Source organism: Corvus kubaryi, unplaced genomic scaffold, assembly GCF_017639235.1.
Source record: "Corvus kubaryi isolate FWS band 111438036 unplaced genomic scaffold, C.kubaryi_AGA036_p1.0 130, whole genome shotgun sequence".
Lineage (NCBI taxonomy): Eukaryota > Metazoa > Chordata > Aves > Passeriformes > Corvidae > Corvus > Corvus kubaryi.
In genome coordinates, this window is record NW_024580665.1 from 2,448,467 (window position 1) to 2,472,651 (window position 24,185).

At 40.8% G+C, this 24,185-nt stretch overlaps 1 protein-coding gene across 7 annotated transcripts in view; it reads right to left on the minus strand.

Annotated features, from left to right (window-relative positions):
* Nucleotides 1-24,185, minus strand: part of TENM1 (teneurin transmembrane protein 1) — an 829,870-nt gene that overhangs the window by 13,582 nt on the left and 792,103 nt on the right. For all 7 annotated transcript variants that reach the window (XM_042028501.1, XM_042028513.1, XM_042028533.1 and 4 more), the window contains 5 exons: nucleotides 17,013-17,379; nucleotides 14,721-15,231; nucleotides 9,454-9,626; nucleotides 6,941-7,176; nucleotides 683-979 (listed from right to left, as the gene is read on the minus strand). In XM_042028501.1, coding sequence (XP_041884435.1) covers nucleotides 683-979; nucleotides 6,941-7,176; nucleotides 9,454-9,626; nucleotides 14,721-15,231; nucleotides 17,013-17,379 — 1,584 coding nt within the window. The remainder of the gene's footprint in view (nucleotides 1-682; nucleotides 980-6,940; nucleotides 7,177-9,453; nucleotides 9,627-14,720; nucleotides 15,232-17,012; nucleotides 17,380-24,185) is intronic.

Consider the following 24,185-nt stretch of genomic DNA (forward strand, 5'->3'; position numbering starts at 1 on the left):
CTCCATATTTTGTGACCATTACCTCTAGACACACATGGAACTTAAAATGTTCAGGGAATTTAGATGCGAAGTCACTATAAAAGCAGAGCAGTAACTCATTTCATATTAATAATTCCCCCCCAAATGGCCCGCATAAATACTGCAGTAAGCTTTCTCCTCCCAGGGTCAAACCCTTGTTTAAAATGCAGCACTGAATAGGTAAGCATGTGCTCACGGGCTCCTAATTTTGACTTAAAAGAGCTGTGTTTGTAGAGAAAAAAAAGTTCTCCTTCAGGACTGTTATCTTTCTGACTGTTATCCAGAGTAGTAATGTGATTTTCAGCAGTTAGGGTGTCCTTTCTTCACTTGAACTTGGACTGAGACCAGAAAGTTGTTTTGACCTACCAATTAAACAAACCTGAGGTGCTGATAACTTTCTTCTGAACTGAACTATGTCAGGTTTGAGCAGGTGACATGTAGGTCTGAGCATATCCAGACACATTCATTTTTATCTAGCTATGTAATTCCATGCATTTTCTCTTTTAAAAGTCTTAAATACACTTGCAAGAGGCAGCATTATAACATAGTACAAAATATAATATAATAAATAAATACAATAAAATAAATAAATAGAACATAATATAATATAATAAACCCAAGTATTTTTTATCTTGGCACAAACCCCACTTCTTAAATAATTTACCTTTTCTAGATATGTGTAACTCCATATTTTACCATCTGCCCATGTTCTGGAAATGATGTTCCCACTTGGATCATACTCCATTTTCTCAGTCCAGGTTCCTCTTTGGATATAGGTGACTAATCCAGAGTGTGAATAAGTGATATTGACCTCATTGTACTTGCTGATGGGGGACCATAAAATGGGGCGTCCTGTCTGGTCATACATAATTCGAAGAGTGAATTTGCGGTGATCATCATAAATCTTTCCTGTTCTGGTTACGTGGTCGAAGTCAATGGAGAGCAGGTTTCTGTTGTGGGTCTAAACACAAAGGCACAGTAAGGTAAGAACACAATGCATCCTAAGTACACCCAATGCAGACATGTCTGTGTCAGTCCTAATCGAAGTAAGCAATGGTTTAACATTGTGAGTTGGGCCTTACTGAAGACAAGAAAATAAAAAAGATTCAGATGAGAAACAGAAGGAAAAAAAAAAATTGTTCCTTGCATTCAGTGTTATTATATTTGGCATTACAGGATGTTGCCATTGCTAAACCCTCACCTCTGCTCTCACCTTTTCCTGAATTTTACTTCTTTCTTCTCAGCTGTGGATGAACATCTTGATTCCAGCCAAAGATGTGTAGTTAAGCCCACAAAGTAAGAAAGATCTACTATCTCACATCCTCTCTTGAGCTGTATGAACACTGACAGGTCAGCTGCTGCTCTGGGACAGCCCTCACAGCCCAGGTCACATCCTGATGCTGCAAAGGGCAGAGCTGTGCTTGCAGCTCCTGCAGACCCTGCTCACCAGTGTCCTTGTGCTTCCTCACAAAACCACCCCACTCCCAGACTCCTGAAAGCCAGCAGCAGCAGTGTCTGGTACCAGCCATATTTCTTGTTGCAGCTCTCACCACATCTGGAACCAGCAACTCGCTGTGTCTGACAAATGGACAGCAGCCCAATGCTCAATTTGAAATCAAGTTCAAAACTGAGTCAGATTCATGAAGAAAAAATACATTTATCCAGTGCTATCATCATCTGCCTCCTTACATCATTCACTGGGCAATCTCTATTAAACACCATTTAAAACAGAGATGTAATTTAGAGAACCATAAAATACTGTTCATTGACATGTCTTTTTCAGATCAACGCTCAATATGCTTGTTGCATTAATCTACCACATTTTATCTGATCACTCTATTCCCATGATTAACTTCCTTACAGCACAGACAATGCCAGTACAGGTGTCTGCACAGAGCATGGCTCAGTGCTTCCTCCTCTCTGAGACCTGGAGGCACAGCTACCAAGTAAATGGTTAATAAACCCTGCTTAATAATTCAAGATGTGATTAGAATGAATATTTTTTTTCTTTCCTGTTTCTGTTTTTAGATACAAAATAATCTGAGAATCTACAAGAAGCAGGTGTTCCTTCTTCAACAACCATTTCTGGAGTTTTATATACACATATGTCTAACTTTAATAGTGTTCATTTATAATAGCTGTAAAATACCTATATATCCCTGTAGACTGTTGTAACTATTACAATTTATGCTCTAATGATAGTTAAGGAGCCCAAGTAAAATGTGATGCTCAGTTCAACTACATTTGCTTGTATACAGACTGATGGTTTAGTCTAATATAATAAAATTTTTAGCAAACTTCTTAAAATACCTGAAAACAAATCCTCTTGGTGGCAAATTAACTGAAAAGCAAGTAGGAGGTACACCCTATGTCATATTCATGTATGTTTCATGTACATGTTTAATATTCTTATTGCTATTACTGTCATTGTAGAATGCAGTTAGGAGACAGAAGAGCCTCGAATACAAATTGCTTGCAATCTGAATTTCAGAGACTGTACAACAAATAAGAATAAAAACCAAACAGAGGCAGAATTAGCAGCGAAGTGGAAAGCAGCAGTAATTGAAAACTCACGGAGTTAAAAAAAGGTTGAAATACTTCCCTTATATTGCACATTTTATGTCTCATTTGTTTATTTTCTTATATTAAAGTTAAGTTTAACACCCTTCTCAAGGCAAGACAGGATCATAAATGGGTAGGAGGACTCATCTCAATGTTGCTATTGACAAGCTGATTTCAAATCCCAGTGGCTTCATGAAACGACTCCTCCAAGATATATAAACCATAGTAAGGAGCCTCCTGAGAGTGGCTGGAACTTGTATTCTGCTATGAGCCAGTGAAAACTGGTTTCTGAAAGCAATGTCAGGTTGGAATATCAGCTAATGAAAATAGGGAGAAAATTCAGCTGACTTCAATAATGTTAGAAGTGAATTAAAAAAAAAAAGTCTATATTTTTTAAACACTTGTTGACTCTACTTTCATTAGTTTTTTAGCTAGAAATTTTGCTGTGTAAGTATCACATAAACATGCACTTCTTTTGATTTAATTTCCAAGCATACCCTGTCCACCCTATCTGAGGTGTAAGTCAGATGAGATAATTGTTTTGTCTGTGTTTTGATTTGAGCCAATGTAAACTCACAGACCCTGGCAGAGGACTGGGTCCCATCTTTAGAATTTGCTGTAAGACTGGTAAATAATGGGAGATCATTTGTTAAGTGCAATAATGAACACGGCTGTCAAAGCCTGTGTCTGCAGGACTTTTGAACCGAGGCCAGTGAGTTACTTCCATTGTCATTAAAAAAAACCAACCAAAAAAACCAACCAAAAAAACCCCACCAAAAATAAGTAAGACTGGCCAAGCATTCAATTTTCAATTTTGTAGACATTCAGTTATAAAACCTGGACTGCATCCAATGCCACGTTCCTCAAGTTATGCAAAAGTCAGGAGGGAGCAGAGCTGCATTCTAATCAGTGTATTACTATGCATCATGCTCATCAGATTTAACAGCAGTCTTTGCTTCATTTTTAGAAGTCAATTAAAATAGCAGTTCAATTGATAAAAAAGAAAGTCTTGCTAGATTAAGATTGATGTTAAAATGCCTGATTGTACATAGATTTATTATTAATATAAAATGCATACATACCCAGAGAGTGTTTTATATACGTTCAGGAAGCACTAGGGCAAGCAGTTCTGCACTTAAAGGAAACCTGCGGTTAATTTGTTTCCCACATTGATTTAGACCCTGAGATAAAGTTAGATGACTGTTCTAGCATTTCAGTTAATTTACTCACTTCTGCCCTATTTCCAGAGCAGGGAATTCACACCATGAAGAAATCCAACTTTTTAAAACCCAATGTTTCCAGCATTATTCAGAACATGCTAACAGCAGCCTCTTTCCAAAACTGGAAATAACACTAATAGAGTGATATACTTACAAGATGGTTGCTAATTGCTATTAAAATTAAAAAAGTTAGGACCAGGCAGAGAAGGAAAAGCTTTATTCTGTTTCTTCTCTTCAAGTAGGTCATCCTTTATCTCATCCCCAGCTACCTGCCTTCTAATTTATACCTTTTAGGAGCCAAAGCCGTTTGTTTCACTGATGGTATCAGGCTGATTTCTCAGTAACATCTTTATACTTCACTTCCATGCTTTTTATTTTTTTTTCTCAGAAGACTCTTCCATTGTACTGTTCTTTTTTTTTCTTTAACTGAGGGCTCCGGCAAGTCTGTTCATTTCCACTGAGAACTGCTCCAATCCCCAGAGCTTTTCTTTACATGTATTTTCAAAGTTCAGCATAGCTCTTTCTGCCCTACATTGCAAGCTTTCTAACACACTTCCTATTGTGCCAGGCATGGCATATTAAGTGTTTAAATAATTTCTTTTAAAAATATAACTCATTAAAAGTTTTCAGAAGGTCTGTCCAGAATCTCATCCAGCATAAGGACTTTCAACGATGCTGGTTTTTTTTTCCCAGCAGTACTCAAGGATCTGTCCACAGTAAGTCCTAAATCCATTTCATTATTTGGTGTACTGTTTCAAACACACCTTAAGATGGTACTTTTGTTCCTGCTGTGCTGCATTTCCTATAATCACCAAGAAAAGAGAGCTGTCTCTGGGTAGAATACTTTGCTGCACTGTTCCATCTCCTTCCATCTCCACTGACTCTGCATTCTGCCAGCATACCATGCAAAGATGAACTCCAGGATCCAGATATTTCTGCAATTCTTCAAAGTTCTTCACGGTATTGACAGCCTCAGTAGTCCATCTGTCCCTTTCTCTTGGGCCTATTTACATGGTGTCTCCTTTGTGCAGAATACAATTGGATAATCTTCGTCTTTTGAAATAGAAATGATTCTATGATTCTAACATTTCTCCTCCTTCCCATTTTAAAATCCTCATTTTAGAGGAACCTGTGCTATCCCACCAAGTTCCCTCTAGTCTTGCCCTGACAGCTCTCAGAACAACAGTCCTAGAGCTCAGTACAGCCAAGGGAGTCAGTACAGTCAGGATTGCAATACAGGCGGCTGGCTTGCCCTTCTGAGCAGGCAGGGACAATTCCTAAGTCCTCTTGATCTTGGATAGGTATAAAAAGACACAGCTTAAAGAAATAAGAATGCAACGTTCAAGAGCTGTGTTGCTAGTGCATACTTTTGGAAGGACAAAGAGGGAAAGACATCAGCATACCAAAACTATTCTTATGCTTGTCTTTCACCTTCTATCCTCTCTCTGGATGAAGGTGAAGGGGAAGGAGGAGGAATACATGAGTGGTTTTATGCCCCAACAGCCTATTCCAGAGGTAGGTCAATCAGCTGACCTCTGGATACCTTCAGTGTTGAAATATTTCAATAAACATCTTATGCCTCCAGCCAGAATACATTTAGTCCTGATCAATTTGTGAATTTACTTTTTTTTTTTTTGCCAGGCAGTGTTAAGGATTACATAGAAACAACTGAAAATGAGTTAAAAGAAACTGCAATCAATTTCAACAACAGAAAATACAAACTGCCTATTGGGGAAACTGTGCAAGATGGAGTAGTTGTATTAAACAGAATTGTGATGAACAACTTGTCCCTGGCAATGTAAGCAGGATAGATGACTGACTACATCCTTTGTGTTTACCATCTTATTACATAAGATTCTTGTAGAAAAATGTGCCATACTGTTATTTAAGCACAAAGTCACACAGAAAGCCTCCAGCTGAGTAGGCAACATGAGCCAAGGAAGCCACAGTTTGGATCCTGCCATCTTAACATGTTTGTCACAGTGCTAAGTTCAGCTGCTTCCCTAGACAGGGCTATGAGGCCTCACACTAATTTAGAGAGGAAGGAAGCAGAAAGTGGGCAAGAAGAACTGTAAGAAGCTTTTGCCCACTTGCAACATCCTAAAAAGTAACTGTGACTGTCAAATCTGAACAATGCCCTTTCAAATAGGTGTTTTACATACAGTGCCCAGTCTGGCCAGATCTTCCAAGTCTTGTATTTTTGATTGAGCAGTTGAAAAGCAAACAGATGGTACACTTAAAAAAAAATCTATAGTATCTCATAATCAAAATGAGATGGTTTTGATTTTTGTAGTTTTGACAATCCAGCGATTTTAATAACCATCTCTGTATTTTCAGAGCTAACATGTGTACCTTCAGACATAATTCCTATCCAGAAAGGTTGTAGTCAATAACACAATATTTTTAAAGCCAAAATTCCCAGTTCTACTATTGGTACAGGTATTTTAAGTGGTATTCATGTGAAAACCAGAACTGATCTCATAAAAAACCTGTTTAGCAAAGCAGCAATCTCTTTGAGCCATGGTGTTATGTAATTAAATGCTAAATGTTGACCATCTGTCATTGTACTCACAGGTAAAAATAAACCAAGGATGCAATGTTAAAGCAAGTCTTTCTTGGAGCCGTGGTGTAACCCAGCCAGAGGGAGTTGGGGGGTTTGAGAGCATGTGGCAGAGGGCAGAATTAATACAGAGCCTGTCTGGATACACAGGGAGGCTCTACATCACTCTGAATTGCAGGAAAGGCACTGGCCAGGACACCCAAAGTGTATCCTGCAAGAGCCTCTGTCCTGGGCAGCAGCTGGCCCCCCTTTGCTGCCCCAGAAGAAAGACGGTTGATAGATCTGAGAGAGGCAAAATGTGGCTCCAACCTTTGCTCACAGCTTCTTCCAAAGCCATAATTAAGTTCTTAGTTGAAAAAGAAAAGGAAGAAAAAGTAATTATGTCTTGAGGTCAAGTCTCACAATCAAAATCAGAGATCAAACATCCCTGAGACTGTTGGAGGAGTTTGGCTTTGAAATTCAAGGCTGGGGCTCACCATTGACACAAAATTTTCATTCTCACAAAGTATAACATTTCAACATGATTTTAGTTGAATGACTTTCAAAGGGAACACTGCACTTACACAAGAGGAAGCCTTACCCTTAGCCTTCTCTCAAACGTAGAGATATTGCCTTTCGTCTGCTCTCTCCTTTGCCTCCATTCAATGAGATTTGAGTTATGCTCTCCAGGAAGGGAGATATTGCACTTCCCTAATGTGGGGCTGACAACCCCTGCTAGAATGTGAGGTTCCGTGTTAAGCGTGATTTCCATTCCACTGGCAAAGGTGACTCTCAGAGACCCGTCTGGGCTGACCCGGTAGATGTTCTGTGTGTTATCTGTCAAAAAACAACAGAAATCAGCAAACAGAGAGAAGTTCAGCTCTCCAGATCTATAAACCAAATGTTAGGCACAACAGGGCTGAGTTTGTAACCCAGGGAGGTTAGAGACAGCTGAACATCAACTGCAGTGTGAGTTTTGCAAGCTGTAATCTCCAGGCCTTCCCAAGTCTGAAGAGTTTTTGATTACATTTGGCCTGATGATTTCCATTGTGAAGGTTTCCTGCAGCAGGAATCAGGAATTTTTGCTTTCAGCTTAAAAGGATGTAAAACCATAGGCTGAGTATTCACCACTGATACCGTGATGATCTTAGCATGTTGCAGGTCCCAGCAGGACAATGTACTGCTTGAACAACTGCAAGAGTATCTGAGGTCAAACAAGAAAGCTGTTTTCCAAATATCCAGGATGACAGCCATTCTCCCATTCTGTCTCTGTTCCCTGTGTGACTGTACAAAAAGCTCATTCTCTTCCCCATTAGCAGCAGGACCCTGGGGTTGAGGCGCAGGGATGATCAGCCACAAGGCTGAAGCCTGGTGCAACAGACCAACTGGGAAGTGACTGTTGGCAGAAAAATTAATGCATCAGCAGTGGTGAGCAGTGAGCAGCTCCAGAGCCTCAGGACTGTGCCACAGAGGGCTGTTGAGGGAGCTGAGGTGACCCAGCACAGCCTCCCTCTCCTCCCCAAAACTACCAGAAGTATGTGGAGGGTCCAGAGCAGGTCTCCACTGAGAGGATATGAAGGCAACAGACACTGGAGCTACTTTCCCTTGCCTGGGCACTGTAATTCCTCCTCTGCAGGCAGAGTTGTGCCACATTGTCTGGCATCTGCTCGAGCTGGGCTATGGAGGTTTCTGCAGCTCAGCTGCCACGGTGAACTCCAACATGAGCCTGAGTTTAGTGCTAACATACTAAAGTCTCACTCTTACAGCGAGACTGAACTCACTCCAGCTAGGGAGTATCCAAAGCATCCTTTTTTTTAAGCTGGTCCACACAGAACTAACTGGTCCAGCTCTTGAGATGTGAATACATGGAAAATAGTAGGGTATGCCAGAAAGTAAAGATAATTGGATGTAAGGATACCACAGCTGACTGGCTGTTCACAGGGTGCTTTGTGCTAGTTTCTCAGAGATATGCAAACATGTAAATTATATGAATTTATATGACACATATAATAATTAGAGCTGTTCATTTCTGGCACTGCCCGTTGACAAGCATTTTTCTGAGACAGACTTTGATACTATACTAACTTTGAAGAGTTTCAGATTTAAGGACAGACAGATCAGGCAGCAGACAATGCAGAGAGCAGATGGAGTCACTTGGACAAAGCCTAACAGGTGACACAACAATGTAATTATTTCTGTGTATGCAGTGCTGTCTCTACCACATAATAGTAAAGCAGTATGAGTGGGTATCTTGTGAGGTGAGCTCTTCCTAGTTTTTTCTTATAGATCAAAACTTGAGAGAAAGAAAAGTTCTGTGATGTGCTCAGTTACAAAGCTTTTCTATAGCAGACCTGGAAAGAAATCAGAGAACTATTTCCCAGCACCTACTCTCTCAAAGCCTGAGCAATCCATTGACAACAAAAAAACCCAACAAAGACAAAAGACTCCAGATGGATTAAACTATGTAAACCCAGAACTCTGGTGATGAATCTGCAAAATCTGGAGGAGGACACTCCATTCTGGAGGACACATCCCATCTGGAGAGGCACTTCCATTAGGCAGAAAGCAATTTTTTTTAAAAAGATATATGATATTATCAGGGAAACACTGTGGTGTCTACAGGAGTTGAGTCAAAATCTAATCCCTGAGGCAGCCACTAGCAGAGGTGGATCATGTTTCCCCTTGCCTACAAATGCTGTCACCAGGACATAGAAAGAATCCACAGGATTGGCCAAACAAGGCATTTCAGTGCTAAAATGTCAGTGGAACCTGCCATTCTTCTAGGAAGTATTTCTTATAATAACAAAGCTCAGTGTATTACAGGCTAGTCCAAGTCCTCCAAATACTGAAGTAGAAAGTAGCACGTAAAGCCTGGAGACATCAGAGATTTCTATAACTAGATTTTATCCATGGGATTCTTCTGGGAGAAGAAGAATTCACTTTTGGCTTATTTCTACCTAGTAGCTCAGGAGAATTGTAGCTGTTTGTGCTGAAGCAAGGAAAAAACAAATGAACTAATTCTGATGTCTTTTTTTTTGGCTAAGGGCTAAGAATACAGCAATGTCTAGGATTCAAAACGCAATGATTAGGGAATAACAGAAATGCTTTTATTACCTTGTTTTAAAGTATAAATTGTAGAGGTAGCTGAGAAGTTTGTGGCTGTGATCACATTCTCCCTGTTTGAAGTATCAAGTTCCACTCGTGTCAGTTTTTCAACATCGCTGTGGAAGCTGCTGACTTCCCCTGTCGGGAAGGTTGCATTGGTCAGGTGGCCATCAGAGTCATACCTGCAAACATGATGTTAAAGAGCCATGAAAATACACCACTACTGTCATGTAGATACTCCTAAAAGCAGAAAAAAGAGTGAAAAAAGTAGGAAGCATTGTCAACACTGTGCAGTAAGTAAAAAGGTAAGAATTGGTCCATTTAGTCATTCAAAACTCATTCAGTACCTAATCTGAACTTCTACTTGGAGTCTTTTTCATTGGTGCTGGATCAAATACAACTGGGAATACTATGAGATGCTACCTACGTCACTCAGCCTCTGCCAGAGGTTTCTGTGCTGCTCACGGCTGGTTGGGGTTTCCCCCAGTGGGCTGCGATGCAGGAACAAGGCCACTGGAGGTCACTCGGTGTTCAGGCATCCAACTCGCCCCTAAAACAGCATTTTTGTACCCATAAGATTAAATAAAACCAATTCTTACCTTCTGCAACACTTAAAAGCTGCCTTTTGTCACAGATGTGTGAAGTACATAATATGAGTGGTGAATGTAAAAAGGGGACCGAAAGCGTAACAATAGTGATAAAATTAGATTGAAATCTGCAGGAATTAAGTTGCCTACATGGGTTTTACTATTGTGTTTTGTTTCCCACGGGCCTACTTAAATCAGCAGGAACTTCTCACCTAGAATCTAGAGCACCACATTTCAGTTCACCTAAACTTCATCAGTGCTAAAGAAATTCTTGTAGTTCAAGGTACTTGACTGCGAATCAGGCCATGTTACCAAAAAGTCAATAACTAATTCCAGAGCTCTGGAACAGGTTTCTAACAGGTCTTTTCAGTTCTACCAACATATTTCTCCTTTCTGATGGTTCACACGGAAACCAGCACAGAACATTGCTTGGTGCTTGATACCGTTTCATAATAATGCCTCATATCTTAAAAATCTTACTGATGCTGACATATTTTTATTCACCTAAGACAACTCACTGATACTGCAGAGTATTTGCATGAGCAAAACCAACTCATGTTCATAAAACAGAAACTCATTTGTGCAGGTAGGACAGCGTAACTAAGTTTTCACTGTCTCCTCTCATAGAGCAAACATGTCCTCAGCTGGTGTTACCAGCTGGCAGAACTGCACTGCCTCCAAAGGAGCTCTTCCAATTCACATCAGCAGAGATTTCTGGCTATGTCCTTCCCTTTAAGGTATTGGCATCATTTCTTTAGGATCTTTATTCGCCCTTAATTAGTCAGACAAAACCTATATGTCACAAGAAGTATTGGCGAAAAAAAATCAGGATTTTTTTTCTTCCCTCCAATATAAAAAAAGAAAAATAGAGCAGCTGTTCTTTTCCAATTAAACTAATGACCTAATGAACTAATTGAACTAATGACCATCTTGTGTTTTTTTGACAAGTAAGTTAAAATTAATCAAACCTTAAATTCAAAATAATCTCTCTCCTTTTCACCTCTCACTGCCCTTATATACATTGTGTGACTTATTTACATTCTCTCCTTATGCTGGTTCTGTGCAAGTTGACTGGGTGCCACAGGCAGCGATTAAAATTGACTCAGATCACTACTTTTCATCATTAGAAAACTCCATGAACATCAGGCAGTTATATTTCATTTACTGCTTGATCAAACAGATATGACAGCTTGGTAGGTTATTTGGATTTGCTAATATACCACAGAAAAATCCCCCCAAACTGCATTTTTAAGGTGCAAATACAGCTGGTTTATTGCAATGTACTTGTGCTCAAGACACAGGATCCATCTTCACTAAGGATCCAGTTTTGCTGCTGATAGTGCTGCTGCTGAGATACAAAACTCCCTGTGTAGCTGAAAATGGGATAAACTGTTCCTGGCTGGCTGGCCAGATAGGTGCTGACTCGTAATGAGACCTGAGCACATGCCAGAGGCCTCTCACTTGTGTAGATGGTCCCACTGACTTCAAGGAGGACATGCAGAAGAGTGTCTCAGTATTGATTCCACAGCATGATCATCTAAAGGGTTTTTTTTTCTTCCAGATTGCTCCACGAAACCTAGCCCTCTGAGGACAGGTTCTGTCACCTTCCACATGATGAATAGCAGCACACTGGGACTCAGCTTCTGCAGAGCAATACCCTACCCATACTAATAGGGGTGGAATCATGACATATTTCTTAATGTTAATTTGGGGCTCAGTTATGCCACTGTTAATCATGTCAGTGACCATTTAATCATGCAAATAATTGCATTGATTTCAGTACTCACATGAGGAAGTGCTCACCAGTATTTGAAATGCACACATGGGGATATTGCTTCACAATCCATTTGCATTTCTATGTGTAGCACAGTTAAGAGTTATATCATTTCAAAGGGAAAGCAGTCTAATTAATTTTTTCAGAGAGTTGTTTCTTGCAGGTGTTTTCTTGTCCTTGATTTAATAGAGGCCCAGTGCTTCCCCTCCCCTTTTACAGCTTTAATGACACAATATTAAAAGAAATCTAGATGACTTAAAATTGTACATTAGCTATAATTGTATGCAAGAGCTCTTTCAGCACTTCAATTCCATCAGATTAGAGTAGATGGATGACAAGTACTTTTGTAGGTGGTTTTCTACCTCTTAATAATTTCCCTCTGTGAGTGAATCTGACATATAGGTAGATGTTCTGAACAGGTCATTATCTTTGCTCATATTCCCAAGTATGTGTGATATGTGTTGTTAAACAAACTCATCCCTATTTCAGCTTGACAGTGCCATGGGTTGAACTATTGGATGTGAATGCACATCTAGCTTAAGCACAGAAGATGATTTAAAGCAATTTGAAAGTTGTTCTTAGTTCCAATGCTACATTCACACAGTGCTCACAAGCAATTCATATATATAACTAAACCCTTCAAAATTCTAATTTTCAAAGGGAAACTGGCTGTCAGTACAAAATGTGACCTCCCTGGAAACCAGTATCTGGGTAAAAGATAACTAAGGCCATCACAGCCCATGACCTATTCATGGCAGCAGGTGAGCAGCATCTCCTGAAAGCACAACTACTCAGCACAGAGGTGATTACAGCCCACTGCCCCTCTGACTGGAGCAGATGAGGTGACATTCTGTGTTTCAGTCATTGAGGAATTCGTAATGTATCATGAAAATGACTTAAGATATTGGACTGAACATAAATATTAATGACATGACTTAATTTAATTTACATTGTTTAATTTTGTTGTTGTTTTTGTAATGCTAAAGTTGTAATTCTGTTAATTTTCCCTGACTGACGTAGGCTGGCAGGAGTGTGTGGTCGTGCAAAGCCTGGACAACTTGAAGCATTGGTGAGGACAGTGTTACCCAGCCTGTAGTTAAAGCTGGGAAAGTATGCAAAACTGTTTAATTTAGCAGAATTTCTTTGTGTTAATCATATACATCATACCAATCCTCCCAAGGCACAGGTATTTCTTCATGAAGAAATCTATACTACATACAACGGGGGGCACTTGCAAGCAGGTAAAGCCCTTTACAAGATCTTTCAACACTTGAGCCATACTTTAAAAAGAGGAACAAGCAATAGTTGTGTGAAGTGGTTTATGCTCAATGTCAGTGGGACAGAGTAAGAATGCCAGGACTGAAAGGCACATGACTAAAAATAATCTGCTCTCCCATGCTCTAACAATCAAGGTCCTGCAACAAAGCCTGGTGTTCAGCATTCTAATAGAGATGACCTGGAGCTACTGTAAAGGGTCTTTGAAAGTGTCATTGGTCTGTGGCCTGGACTGATACCATCATCAAGTGGGGATATAAATGGGTAATTCTCAGCACTGAAATTATTAAAAGGAAGCATTAATACATTTACAGTCAGTTCTGTTAATAAAAGGCGACTCTGATCAGTGTTTGAACAGCACCAGGGTAACAGCGAGCTTTGTGTTGTTGCAAGAGAGTTTAAATTTCCACCAATAGATGTTTGATAATGATAACTGAACCAGGAAGGTCCTGTAAGCGTTTGTTTTCCCACGTATTGTAAAAAAAAGCCCTCTCTAATGGCTTATACTTATGCCCACTCTATTAATTTAGTCTTTGGCAGAGTAACAGAGAACAGGATGAAGAAACATCCTGTTGAATAAAAAAATCCCACATACTAGGCAGCAGTTTTCTCTGCTTTTATCCTACTTTCATTTGAAGAAATTATAATTCTAAAAACCTGTAATGACAGTGACTCAACTACTTCTCCAGGTGATTCAGGCAGTAACTCACTTCTTATCAAAGTGTTTTTTGTTCCTATCTCACCTGGATGGTTTTCATTTTAGTTTTTGATCATCAACTCCTATGCTCCACAGAAAACAGGCACAATTATCCTCCTTAAAGACTCCAAATTAGGACTGCAATGTTAACACGATTTCCATCCAGCACTTGTTGCATCCTCAAACAGGGATTATGACAATTAATTATAAATAATGAGAAATCCTGATACATCACACCTCTTTATAAATCAAGAATGAACTTTCTTGGGTTGTTCCTTCTCTGGGAGCAGATTGGGATGTTCTGACCCCATCTTTTAAGTGTCTTGTCTCGCTTTTTAGAAGTTCTCTCAATGGTCTTGTTCATAATGCCTTTCTTACTCCCCTTATATACAGCCTTTTGCTATTACATATCCTTTTGCTACTATTACATATCCTATTGCTACTACCTTCTTCCCCTGCTGATAGAGACAAGCTCACTCTTGTCTTTGAATATTCCTTCCACTGAGATTCTCAATTTCCTCTGCAACACTCCCTTCTCTGATGAGTATGCTAATTTTCTCCTTTATGCCTTCCTCAGGAATTTTGCAAATTCCTGATTCATATCACAACTTGCCGGTACCACTTAAGTTACAAAAAAAAAAATCTCATATTTTCATTTAGAGAAACAGATTCACAATAAGAAAGTGCAAATGAAGTATAATTTCAGGTAATTTCTGCTTTACTTAACAGGCACTGTGCACAGACCTTTTACATATGACAGATTTAGGCACCTAAGAAATGGTAGTGCTTCATTTTACAAGTTTGTGCAACAGCACTGCTTGTCCTGTCTCACACAGTGTTAGTAGCAGGGTGTCTCTTTAAATGACTAGAACTGTCTAAAAAAGATTTAGTGTTCATTTAAAATAGGGTTCCTTACACCAGGCAATTAATGTTGTGGACTTACTCATACACAGTTGTCCATCCGTTTTCATCACTCTTGGTTGCTAAAAGCCCTGTGTTTCCAGGGTATGTCATCAGGGCCAGGTTGTAGCCTTGGGCATACACCCTTTTCAGAACCCCATTGCTGCTTATGGTGAGCCAGTAGACCTGGCCCCCCGGCACCACGACCCACAGGGGCAGCCCGCTCGTGTCCCTGCGGATGTGAACCGAGTTCCCGTTGCTGCTGGTGATGGTGCCAACATCCCCCTCCCCGCTGTAGGAGAAGTTGTAGATGTAGTCCCTGGTGATGAGGTTGAGCGTGTGCAGGTGGGTGCCGTTGATGGTGAACTGGTAGAGCTCCTGGTCGGCGGGCGAGGCGATCTCGTACAGGTTGGTGTCGCTGAGGTGAGCCTTGTTCCGGCTCACGGCGCGGATCCGCACGTTGCCCAGGTCTGCCACGTACAGCGTGTCATCGGGAGACACTGCTAGGGAAGAAGGTGCTTTCAGCTTTGCATCTTTGGCATATCCACCATCACCTGGAGGAGAAACGGTAATTTTAGCAATCTCTAATGTCCTTGTTTAAGCTGATCCCCTAAGCCTGACACACTGCTTCTCCTCAGTATCATTTACAGGTCAATAAAGCAATATCCTCTTCCAACTAATTAAATCCCTATTATCTTAGGTTGGTGCAATTCTAAATTAGTCTCAGTGAAGACAAACAGGAATATAAATTATCTAATTCACAGTGTTTTTGCTGAGTCCCAAACCCGGCTGTTCAGGAAAGCCCTAATGCAAAGCTGTGAAAGAAAAGACCATGATACCTGAAGTTTCATTCCCTACTTACTGTCTGTTGGCATGTAGTTAAAGTAGAATTTTGTTGTAAATAAAACAAAAAGAAAATAAAATCCAGGAATTCAGCTAAAATGACACTGAAGGAAGATTAGTTTATACTTATTAAAAACTCAACACTACGGGAAAACAAAATAAGAACAGTAGCCAAAAAGTGCCTTGAGAAACAATCTCTTTCAATATCTCTTGACAATTTACTTGGTTTGTGTCATTTAAGGTTTCAGGAGGATTTTTGGATTATCATGGGCTGTATGTGTCTATCAAAATGAGTTTACATGAGCAGGATTTTCTGTAACTAGCAAGAAAGCAGATTAAACCTCACTCTTAGGGAAAACCACATTACTGTGTGTATTGCTGTCCTCCTCCTGACTGAGACATGAAATTGCTGGAGTGTTTGATCATACATACCTTCCTTGGAAATGGAAAAATTAGTGGATCTTTCTGCCAAGCTGATCCTGCCTTTCACCAGACCAGGATGGCACAATCATTAGATTTGCCACAGTTTTTTCATTTTTCAGCACTGAGAGTAGTTTTCCTTAATAGGAACCCTGTCCATGATTCTGTTCTCAGTGGTCTCCTGCAGCCACCACTAGAACTGGCAGCACTTGGCAATGCACAGGAGGCTTTGATTATCATTATAATGCTGGGTCAGCAACCCACCTTCTCTGGAAGACCATTTGCATTTTTTCCTCTCTGTTCTTGACATACTTAACGTTTTCTTGTCAGTAATTAACCTTTTACTTGAAATGAGAGGCTTAAGAATTATGATGACATTATTATGGAGCTGAACATGGCGGTTCTTAGAGATGACAAGATGGCAACATATTGCATGCCTCTGTATGGGAACGCTGCCCTTTGTCCCATTATGTTTTAATGAAATAAAGTAGCCACACTTTGTTTTGGCGCATGCAGGGGAGAGAGGCTGTGCTGCTGAGAATGTCCAGCAATGCACTGCAGGCCTGGCACTGGTTGTTCCAGTTTAAAACACACAAAGAAGAAGAAATTCTGCACAGTATAGGTCTGCACCATTTTCCTGGTGGTGCAGTGTGACACAAGTGATGAGAAGGCATAAGCTGGTGTTTTGCACTTGATATGAAACCCTTTGGTACTCTTCTTGCTGAGAAGGGCTGCCTGATCTAGTAGTACTTAGGTATAATTTGGTACCATCTTCAACAGGGGCAAATGCAGCTGCCACAGCAAGACAGACTTGGAACTAATTCTGAAGAGTGTGTAATCTCTGGATCAAAAGAGAAAAAGCTAGGACCATCCTGAATTTCCTCCAGTGGCAATGGAAGACTCATACGTCTGAAGTCAATGGATTAAATTCACAAAGATCTGCTGATAAGGTTTTGGGCTTCCCAAGGAAACTGAACCATTGCTTGTCTCTCCTTCCCCTTGTCACTTTGCTGATCTGCAGCTGTGTCAGAGGATCTCAACAGACAACAGAAAATAACAAGCATCTCCTTACCTGAAAAACAATCACAATTAGGATCAATCTTGCAGTCACAATCTGATGGGGCTCCAGCAATGATAGAGATTTCGCCATTGGTTGTGACCTGCTGGATACGGTTGATTTTCCTTTCATCTGTCTCTGCGATGTAGAGGATTCCACTGTGGGACACGGCGATGGCCCTGGCTGACTCCAGCGTGGAATGGATGGCCACCTTGCTCACCAGGAAGTGGTCGATGCCGGGCACCTGGCAGTGAATGGGGCGCCCCGCAATAATCCGCACACGCCTGTTCTCGGAGATCTGCAGGACAATGTTGTTGTCCAGGACATACAGTGAATTGTCCAGAGGGTTCACTGTGAGGTCTGTTGGCCACTCTAACCGCACCTGGAAAAACCATTAAGGGGAAGGCAGGGAAAAAAAGGGAAAAAGACTCATTAGGGCAGTGTGGCAGTTTTATTAAACCATCTCTGATCACATCATCAAGACACCTGGCAGATTCTCTCAGCACTGCTTCTCTAGTACCTTTAATTAGGTTTGGAACAAGTTTCAACAAGCATAACTCTTTTCTGAGGTCCCACTCCAGTGTGGAACAAAATTTGATTTGAAAAGTAATTTAGCACCCTCTGAGAGGTATTTGCACAAGTCCATTAAAGCGGGAACTTTATTATACCTATGCAGTCATGCAAATAAAACACACACTTCATGTCATGCAACATCAGCCAGAAAATTTTCTACGTCTACATGTTATTGTTTCAAGGTTGCAGTCAATGCTGGCAGAGTGGAAAACAGTGAGAGGTTGTCAATGTCGTAACACTTTAATTGCCTGTTAGCACAAAAGGAAAATGACATAGTAGAAAAGTAGGACACATTTCCACTATTTATTTACTAAGCAAGAAATGTTAATAAGACCTATATGCCACAAGAAATATAAGCTTGTTAATGCTTTTTAACAAAATAATACACCAATATATCATACTTTGTATGATACAGTAGCCAAGCCTAATTATTTATAATGATTTTGCTTTGTGAATTCATTATTTCAGTCATGGATTAAGTAAATTTGTCATACTTAAGGGTAGCTCTTTGCCTTTCTCCATGCAGGTAAGAGTGTCAACCAAACAAAATTTCAAACCAAGATGGAGGAAATAGACGAAAAATTACCTCACTCATCTGATACCTGTTGCACTGTGATCTGGAGGAATTAAACACGCTTCAAATTAAAACTGGGGCTGCCTGTCAACCTGAAAGTCAACCAGTACACAGGCTGCTGATTGCAGCATGTGCTGGCCAGAGCTTCAAACTCCTTTTGCTGAGAAAGCTCCATGGGCAGCGCAGGATTGCTGAACTGGGTAACAACAGAGCAGGCTGGTCCCTCTCCCCAGCTCACGGCCAGTGGAGGATTTGGACTCCAGCTTGTCTCTGGAAAGGTCAGAAAACAACTGAGCCCCTGAGATTGCAAGAGATCACATTTTTGTCTGTCTCAGGATGCTTTACTTGTTATCCTTCATTAAGAGATGGCTGCTTTTACCTGCGTGGAATTTTTCTGGTGTAAATATTTCAGTCGTCAGAAGACAATAATTACCAGCCTATATAAGATTTTATATGCTTTACACGTCACAGAAGCTTTTACTATTTCACTTACTGATTTTGATGCTGGTTTTGCTCATTTTTCCACTGTGCTAATTAAAAGCACTATGAATGTAGAGACTGCTGATGCTAACACAATGCTCAGCACTGAGAAATACCATATGGTGAAGTGTGTGGCCATCGCTAGCCACCTGCTTGCCTGGGGTCAGCTCGGGAACCAGGCTCGAGGCCAAGTCTCTCCCTTTCTCAAGCAGCAGTATTTCCTGAATAATCTCATTTCCAGAAGTACTTTGCTGGTTTGGTAACTGATGTTTTAATAATGTGAGGGCACTGTGGCTGCTGTGTCTCATCCTGCATGGTTACCACACAATTACGAAGGCTCACGGAGCAATCCAATTCCTCCTTGTGCCCAGTCCATTTGACCAGACAGCATCATAACTGGCATTAAGACTAATGCTGCTGGGCTCAAGATTTCTTCTGAACCAGGTGGCCGAGTCCTTCCAAATGATGATAAATGTGGTGAAACAGTTGGAAACACATTCCTCCCATAACAGTGCTGATTTCTGTGCACCTGTGACTGCCTGAGTTCCACCCACTGCTCTGAAGCTGGTTTGCACACCACTGTTAGCTCTTGGTTCAGCTGAGAGTTCACTGGGACACCAAATAAAACTCTTAAGTTAACAGAAAAATCTCTACAAGGCTTTCTCCAGGAAACTTGGAAAAAAAACATATTTGCAATGCACCTTTTAATGCAGAATAATTGATTGTTCTACCAAAGTAGATGGATTAGTTTTAATGGCAAACAGACACCTTCAACTTTAACGGTCTCCACAGATGGCATTGATGTAAAAATAATCTTTGATTAACTGTAACTAGACTATTCACAATTAAAAATCTGGGAGAAAGCTATCTATTTTACCATAATGACCTTGCCTAGCACCTGCCATGTCTTGATAGCTGGTTTTCCTTTGTGGACTAGCTGCACTGCCTCTGCCCAGCAAATAATGTGAAATCCTCCCACTGAGAAGGTATGTCTGGTGTCCTACAGATAAACAGGGACTGGTTTGGGCCTAAGCAACTTTTTCTCTGGTTCATTTGAGGCTGATTTGGTTTACTGAGATAGAAGAAACTCTTATGCAGCTGCACATTTCACTTGAAGCAACATGCCTAAAGCTTAACAGCTGTTAACTGCAAGCATATTTGCTTTTGTACTGCTCACATCTGTAAAACTAGCTGCAGTGAGGTAAAAGTAAATAAAATTTTAGTTGGAAACATCCAAACAGTTTTTGTTACTACACCAGAACTGCTGCCCAGCTCTCTGCTCTGCAAAGCTAACTGAATGTTATTCCTACAGCTTCCCCTTCTGTGGTTTAAAGCAGTCATGGATGTATCCACGGTTTAATCTCATCTGAAATATTAAAGGTAGCATACACCTGTCTGGAGATTGCAGCATAAAAACCAGCTGCTGCGCACTGCAAGCTTATGCTGGTGAAATTGGAGGGGAAAAAAGGTAAAATAGTCCAACTAAAATCAAACATACACAATAACACAAATCACTGAGCATTCCTCATCTGAACAAGAATTTCAGAGATTTAGAAAAAATATGCACTGTTCCTGTCAGGATTAGCCTTCATGACATCTTAAACTGGTGTAAGATGGGACTGCTGCTGTCCCAGTCCATCCCTTCTCCCAGCGCAGTCCCCAGCAGCAAGGCCAGTTTATGTGTTCCTATGGAGAGCAGGTTCAGGACAGTTTGCTGGTGAAAAACTAATCACCTAAATCAGCTTAAGCTGAAGTGTAACTGCACCCTCAGGTTCACTGTTACCTTGAAAAGTCACTGGTTGTTTACTTCTCGTTAAAGCAAGCTGCCCTCTGGCAGCTTCTGTGACCAAACCATCAGTTGTGTTCCTTCAAAGGCAATAAACATATTACAGAGAAGCACCTCGATTTTCATCTGATACCACTGTGCCTACTAAAGTTTTTCCAGACAAAACCTCAGTTAGAGTTAGAATATTAAATCAGTTAATATACCTTTTAATTTGAAGCAGTCCTTCACAAGTCCCTGTAAAAAAAGTCCTTTTCCATATATGTATATGTTTTTTCTAACTCAAAATTGGGCCAATTTCAAGCATCTTTTTTCTTATATTTAATGGGGCGTTTTTTTTCTTTTTTTTTTTTGAGCAGTGACCAGAAATGGCATTGCTGATTATCCTATTATAAACAACCAGCCAGGGTTTGTTTACTCTTCACAGACTAAAATTTTCAGGTGACAATTCTGGTTTGGTTCATGGGAGACTGAGTATATGCAATGGAAATCATTGACAAAACAAGTGAACCCTTGAGCAATGAGACTTTTTGCATGTAAGTATTAACATGCCAGCTTTTCTGGGAATTCAGCATTTAACTGTCAACATAAAGACTCCAGCTATATCTAATAATCCATCTCTGGTTTGAGAAGTGCAAAATTAACGCCCACCGGTTTGGCTTTCTAATACATTTTTTCATGTCAAGTGTTCTGGAAAACACGAAGTGCACTAAGGTGGCTTCAGTTAAAAGAATATTCACTGGGAGATCTCACCAAGGGCTGCAACACAGGCTGCAAGTGAATCGCTGCTCTGGCACCTGGAGCATCTCCTCCTCCTTCTTCATTGACCTGGGTGTCAGCAGAGCTGTTCCTCTCACATATTCTCACTCCTCTCTCTTGAGGAGGTTTTTTTCTCCTTCTTAGACACATTATCCCAGAGGTGTTACCACTGCTGCTGATGCCTTGGCCAGCGTTGGGTCCATCTTGGTGCCAGCTGGCCTTGGATCCACTGGACATGGGGGCTTCTCACAGAAGTCACCCCTGAAGCCCCCCTTGCTACTAAAACCTTGCCACACAAACCCACTCCATTTTCCCACAGCAAAGCTTAACAACTAAAATACCATGAGTTTTTTGCCCAGAGGCACTGCTAGGGCAGTCCACACTCATATACTTAACCATATGTGCCTGAAGATGTACACACATCCACAGGTTAGTTTGTGCAGAACACTGCTTCACTGTTGGTTTTGACCATATGGGTAAAACTTTCTGCACATTTTGCATGACATTTGATGGCTGTGCCATTTTTGGTACTGTTTTCAACAAATCATATCAAAAAATTTATACCGTTCATATCAAAGTAAGACAAGTAAAGAGTGAAAAATTTATCCTTGTCTGCAAATGCCAGTTTCAAGAGCTTAACTGTTTGGTTGTGGGGGTAAATTTCACTGGGATAACTTTCATTTATCATGGATTAAAAGAAGCTGCACAAATCGCTAGAAAGGCTTCACCATTGCTTTGATTTCTTGCCATGCATTGCTTGTTTATTTTGATTCAATTTCACGTAGTAGCATGAAATTTATGCCAAAATTTTTCTGATAGTCCTGACTGATGGATTACTTCCTATCTGTGCTGCTCAGCTTCAAGCACTTCCGTCAATGCTACCTCTGCCTTTCTTCAGCTCTACGACATGCACTTGCAGACCTGCTCATAGCCTCTTCTGTATTTCTCTTTTGCTGCTAACTTACTTTTTAAAATTTCCTCTTATTTATCTCAAGAGTCATAGAATATCCTGAGAGAAAAGGACCTGCATGTATCATCGAGTCCAACTTCTGGCCTTGCACAGCACAGCCCCAAAAATCACACCATGTGCCTGAGGGCATTATCCAAATGCTCCTTGAACTCTCTCAGTCTCGGGGCTATGAACACTTTCTGTTCCAGTGCCTGACCACTGTCTGGGTGAAGAACCTTTTCCTAATACCCAACCTAAGCCTCCCACAGCTTCATACCATTCCCATGGGTCCTATTTATACTCACTTCAGATATTGTTTCCAGACCAAACCCTTTTACTCACCACAACGTCCTTCTAAACAGCATTTTTCCCTCTTCCTGCCTAAACCCTTCTTTCTGCTTCCTCCTGGAAGAGAAATGGCTCCAAGGAGAGACTCACACAGGCAGGCCATCAGGAGTGAGCCGGTAGTTTACAAGGCTGAAGGAGACTGGTTCTGCTTCCCTGAACTCTTTACAGGATGTCTCACTACATATATTTCTGTTTTTTTCCTGTTGACAATCACAGATATTTTTTCATCATTTTCTGTCTGTTTGCTCTCACTCTGGGCTCTTCCTTTTGTTGACACTGACACTGTCAGCTCCCCTCATCAGCTTTGCTCCTTTCTTAATGGCACACAGAGACACAATTCAGTTCCTGTGGTTTGACACTGGGGAACCCTTTCCTATGGTGGGATTACAGCCTCATCCCATGCTGGAGGAGCCTTTGTTTCTCCTGCTTCTGATACTGCATAGTATAAAACCCAGAATTTTACAGTTCAGCTCTAGCAGTCCCCTCCCTAGACTTCACAAATGCTACTCTCTGCACTCATTTATCCCCAGCAAAAAACCCAAATAAATGAGTTTTACAGCCTAATGGCTGCTGTTTTCTACCCTGGGCTGGGAAAGCAGCTGTGGTGCATTTACAGATGCAGCTCAGAGGTCTGAGGCCACCAGTTCTCCAGGCTCTTGGCTCAGACAGTCTCTCTGCCAACCTGCTTTTGCTGTCAATTATTTCCAGCTGATGAGGGGCCCGCTGCAGGAGCACGAAGGAAAGGCACCACTTCAACAGTTTTCACTGCTTGTCTTTGCTTCACTTGCCACAAGACTTGCTGTGCTCTCATTTCCCAGTTCTCGTTTCATAATTTCTTATTGTTTTTTACTGCTTCACAACTTCAAAGACCATATCTGGGGTCTACTAAACTGATAAGAAAAGAAGTTGATTTCTACAGGGATGGTTTTCAAATCGTCTTTATTTAACAATAGAGGGAATATTATCCAGCATCACATAAGCACACTGACTATGAAAATCAATGGGACCTAGATTGCTAAGCCATTTAAGTCTGTTTAAACATGGTACCCATGGTTTACACAGGCTATGAAAGAAACACTTTGTTAAGTGCCCAAAAGGAATTTATAAAATATTTAGAGCAGACTGGTACCTCTGAGAGGAGGAATCTTAGACTCTTCAATTAAAATATCTCAAAATAGACCATGAATTTGAATCTAACCCAAACATTCCTCCAGTGTTGGAGTCGGAATAGATGTCCTCCAAACATACTGCTGCAGGTAATTTTCACAGCCAAAAGGAGGGAATGGGACCAGGTGGAAATCTAGCTAATAACAGGACTGGCTCCATTCTGCCTCACTTTGTAACTCGCAGTTCCAGGTCCTGGGGCTTGTCAGACAAGATGGCACAGAAGTGGGGTTGCATAAATCTTAAGTTTTGGCTTCATCTTTCCATTTTGGGCTCAGAAGTTCTGGATACAGAAAGCCACTGTGCTGCCAATGCAGATAAGGTGAAAGGAGTATCTTGAAAAGCTTTAATTGAGACAGTAATTAAGAGCTGTTTAAGAACAGTGAGGGGCTGGAGCTAGCATGTTATGGTGTCTTTTGTTTCCAAGAACTGCTGAGGTTCATAAAAGCATCTGGCCTGAAAACTGAGAGGATGAAAAAATACATAAAATTAAATTTCCAAAACTGAAAAAGGCAAACCACCTGCCTTTCAGCAACACCAACCACTGTGAATATATCA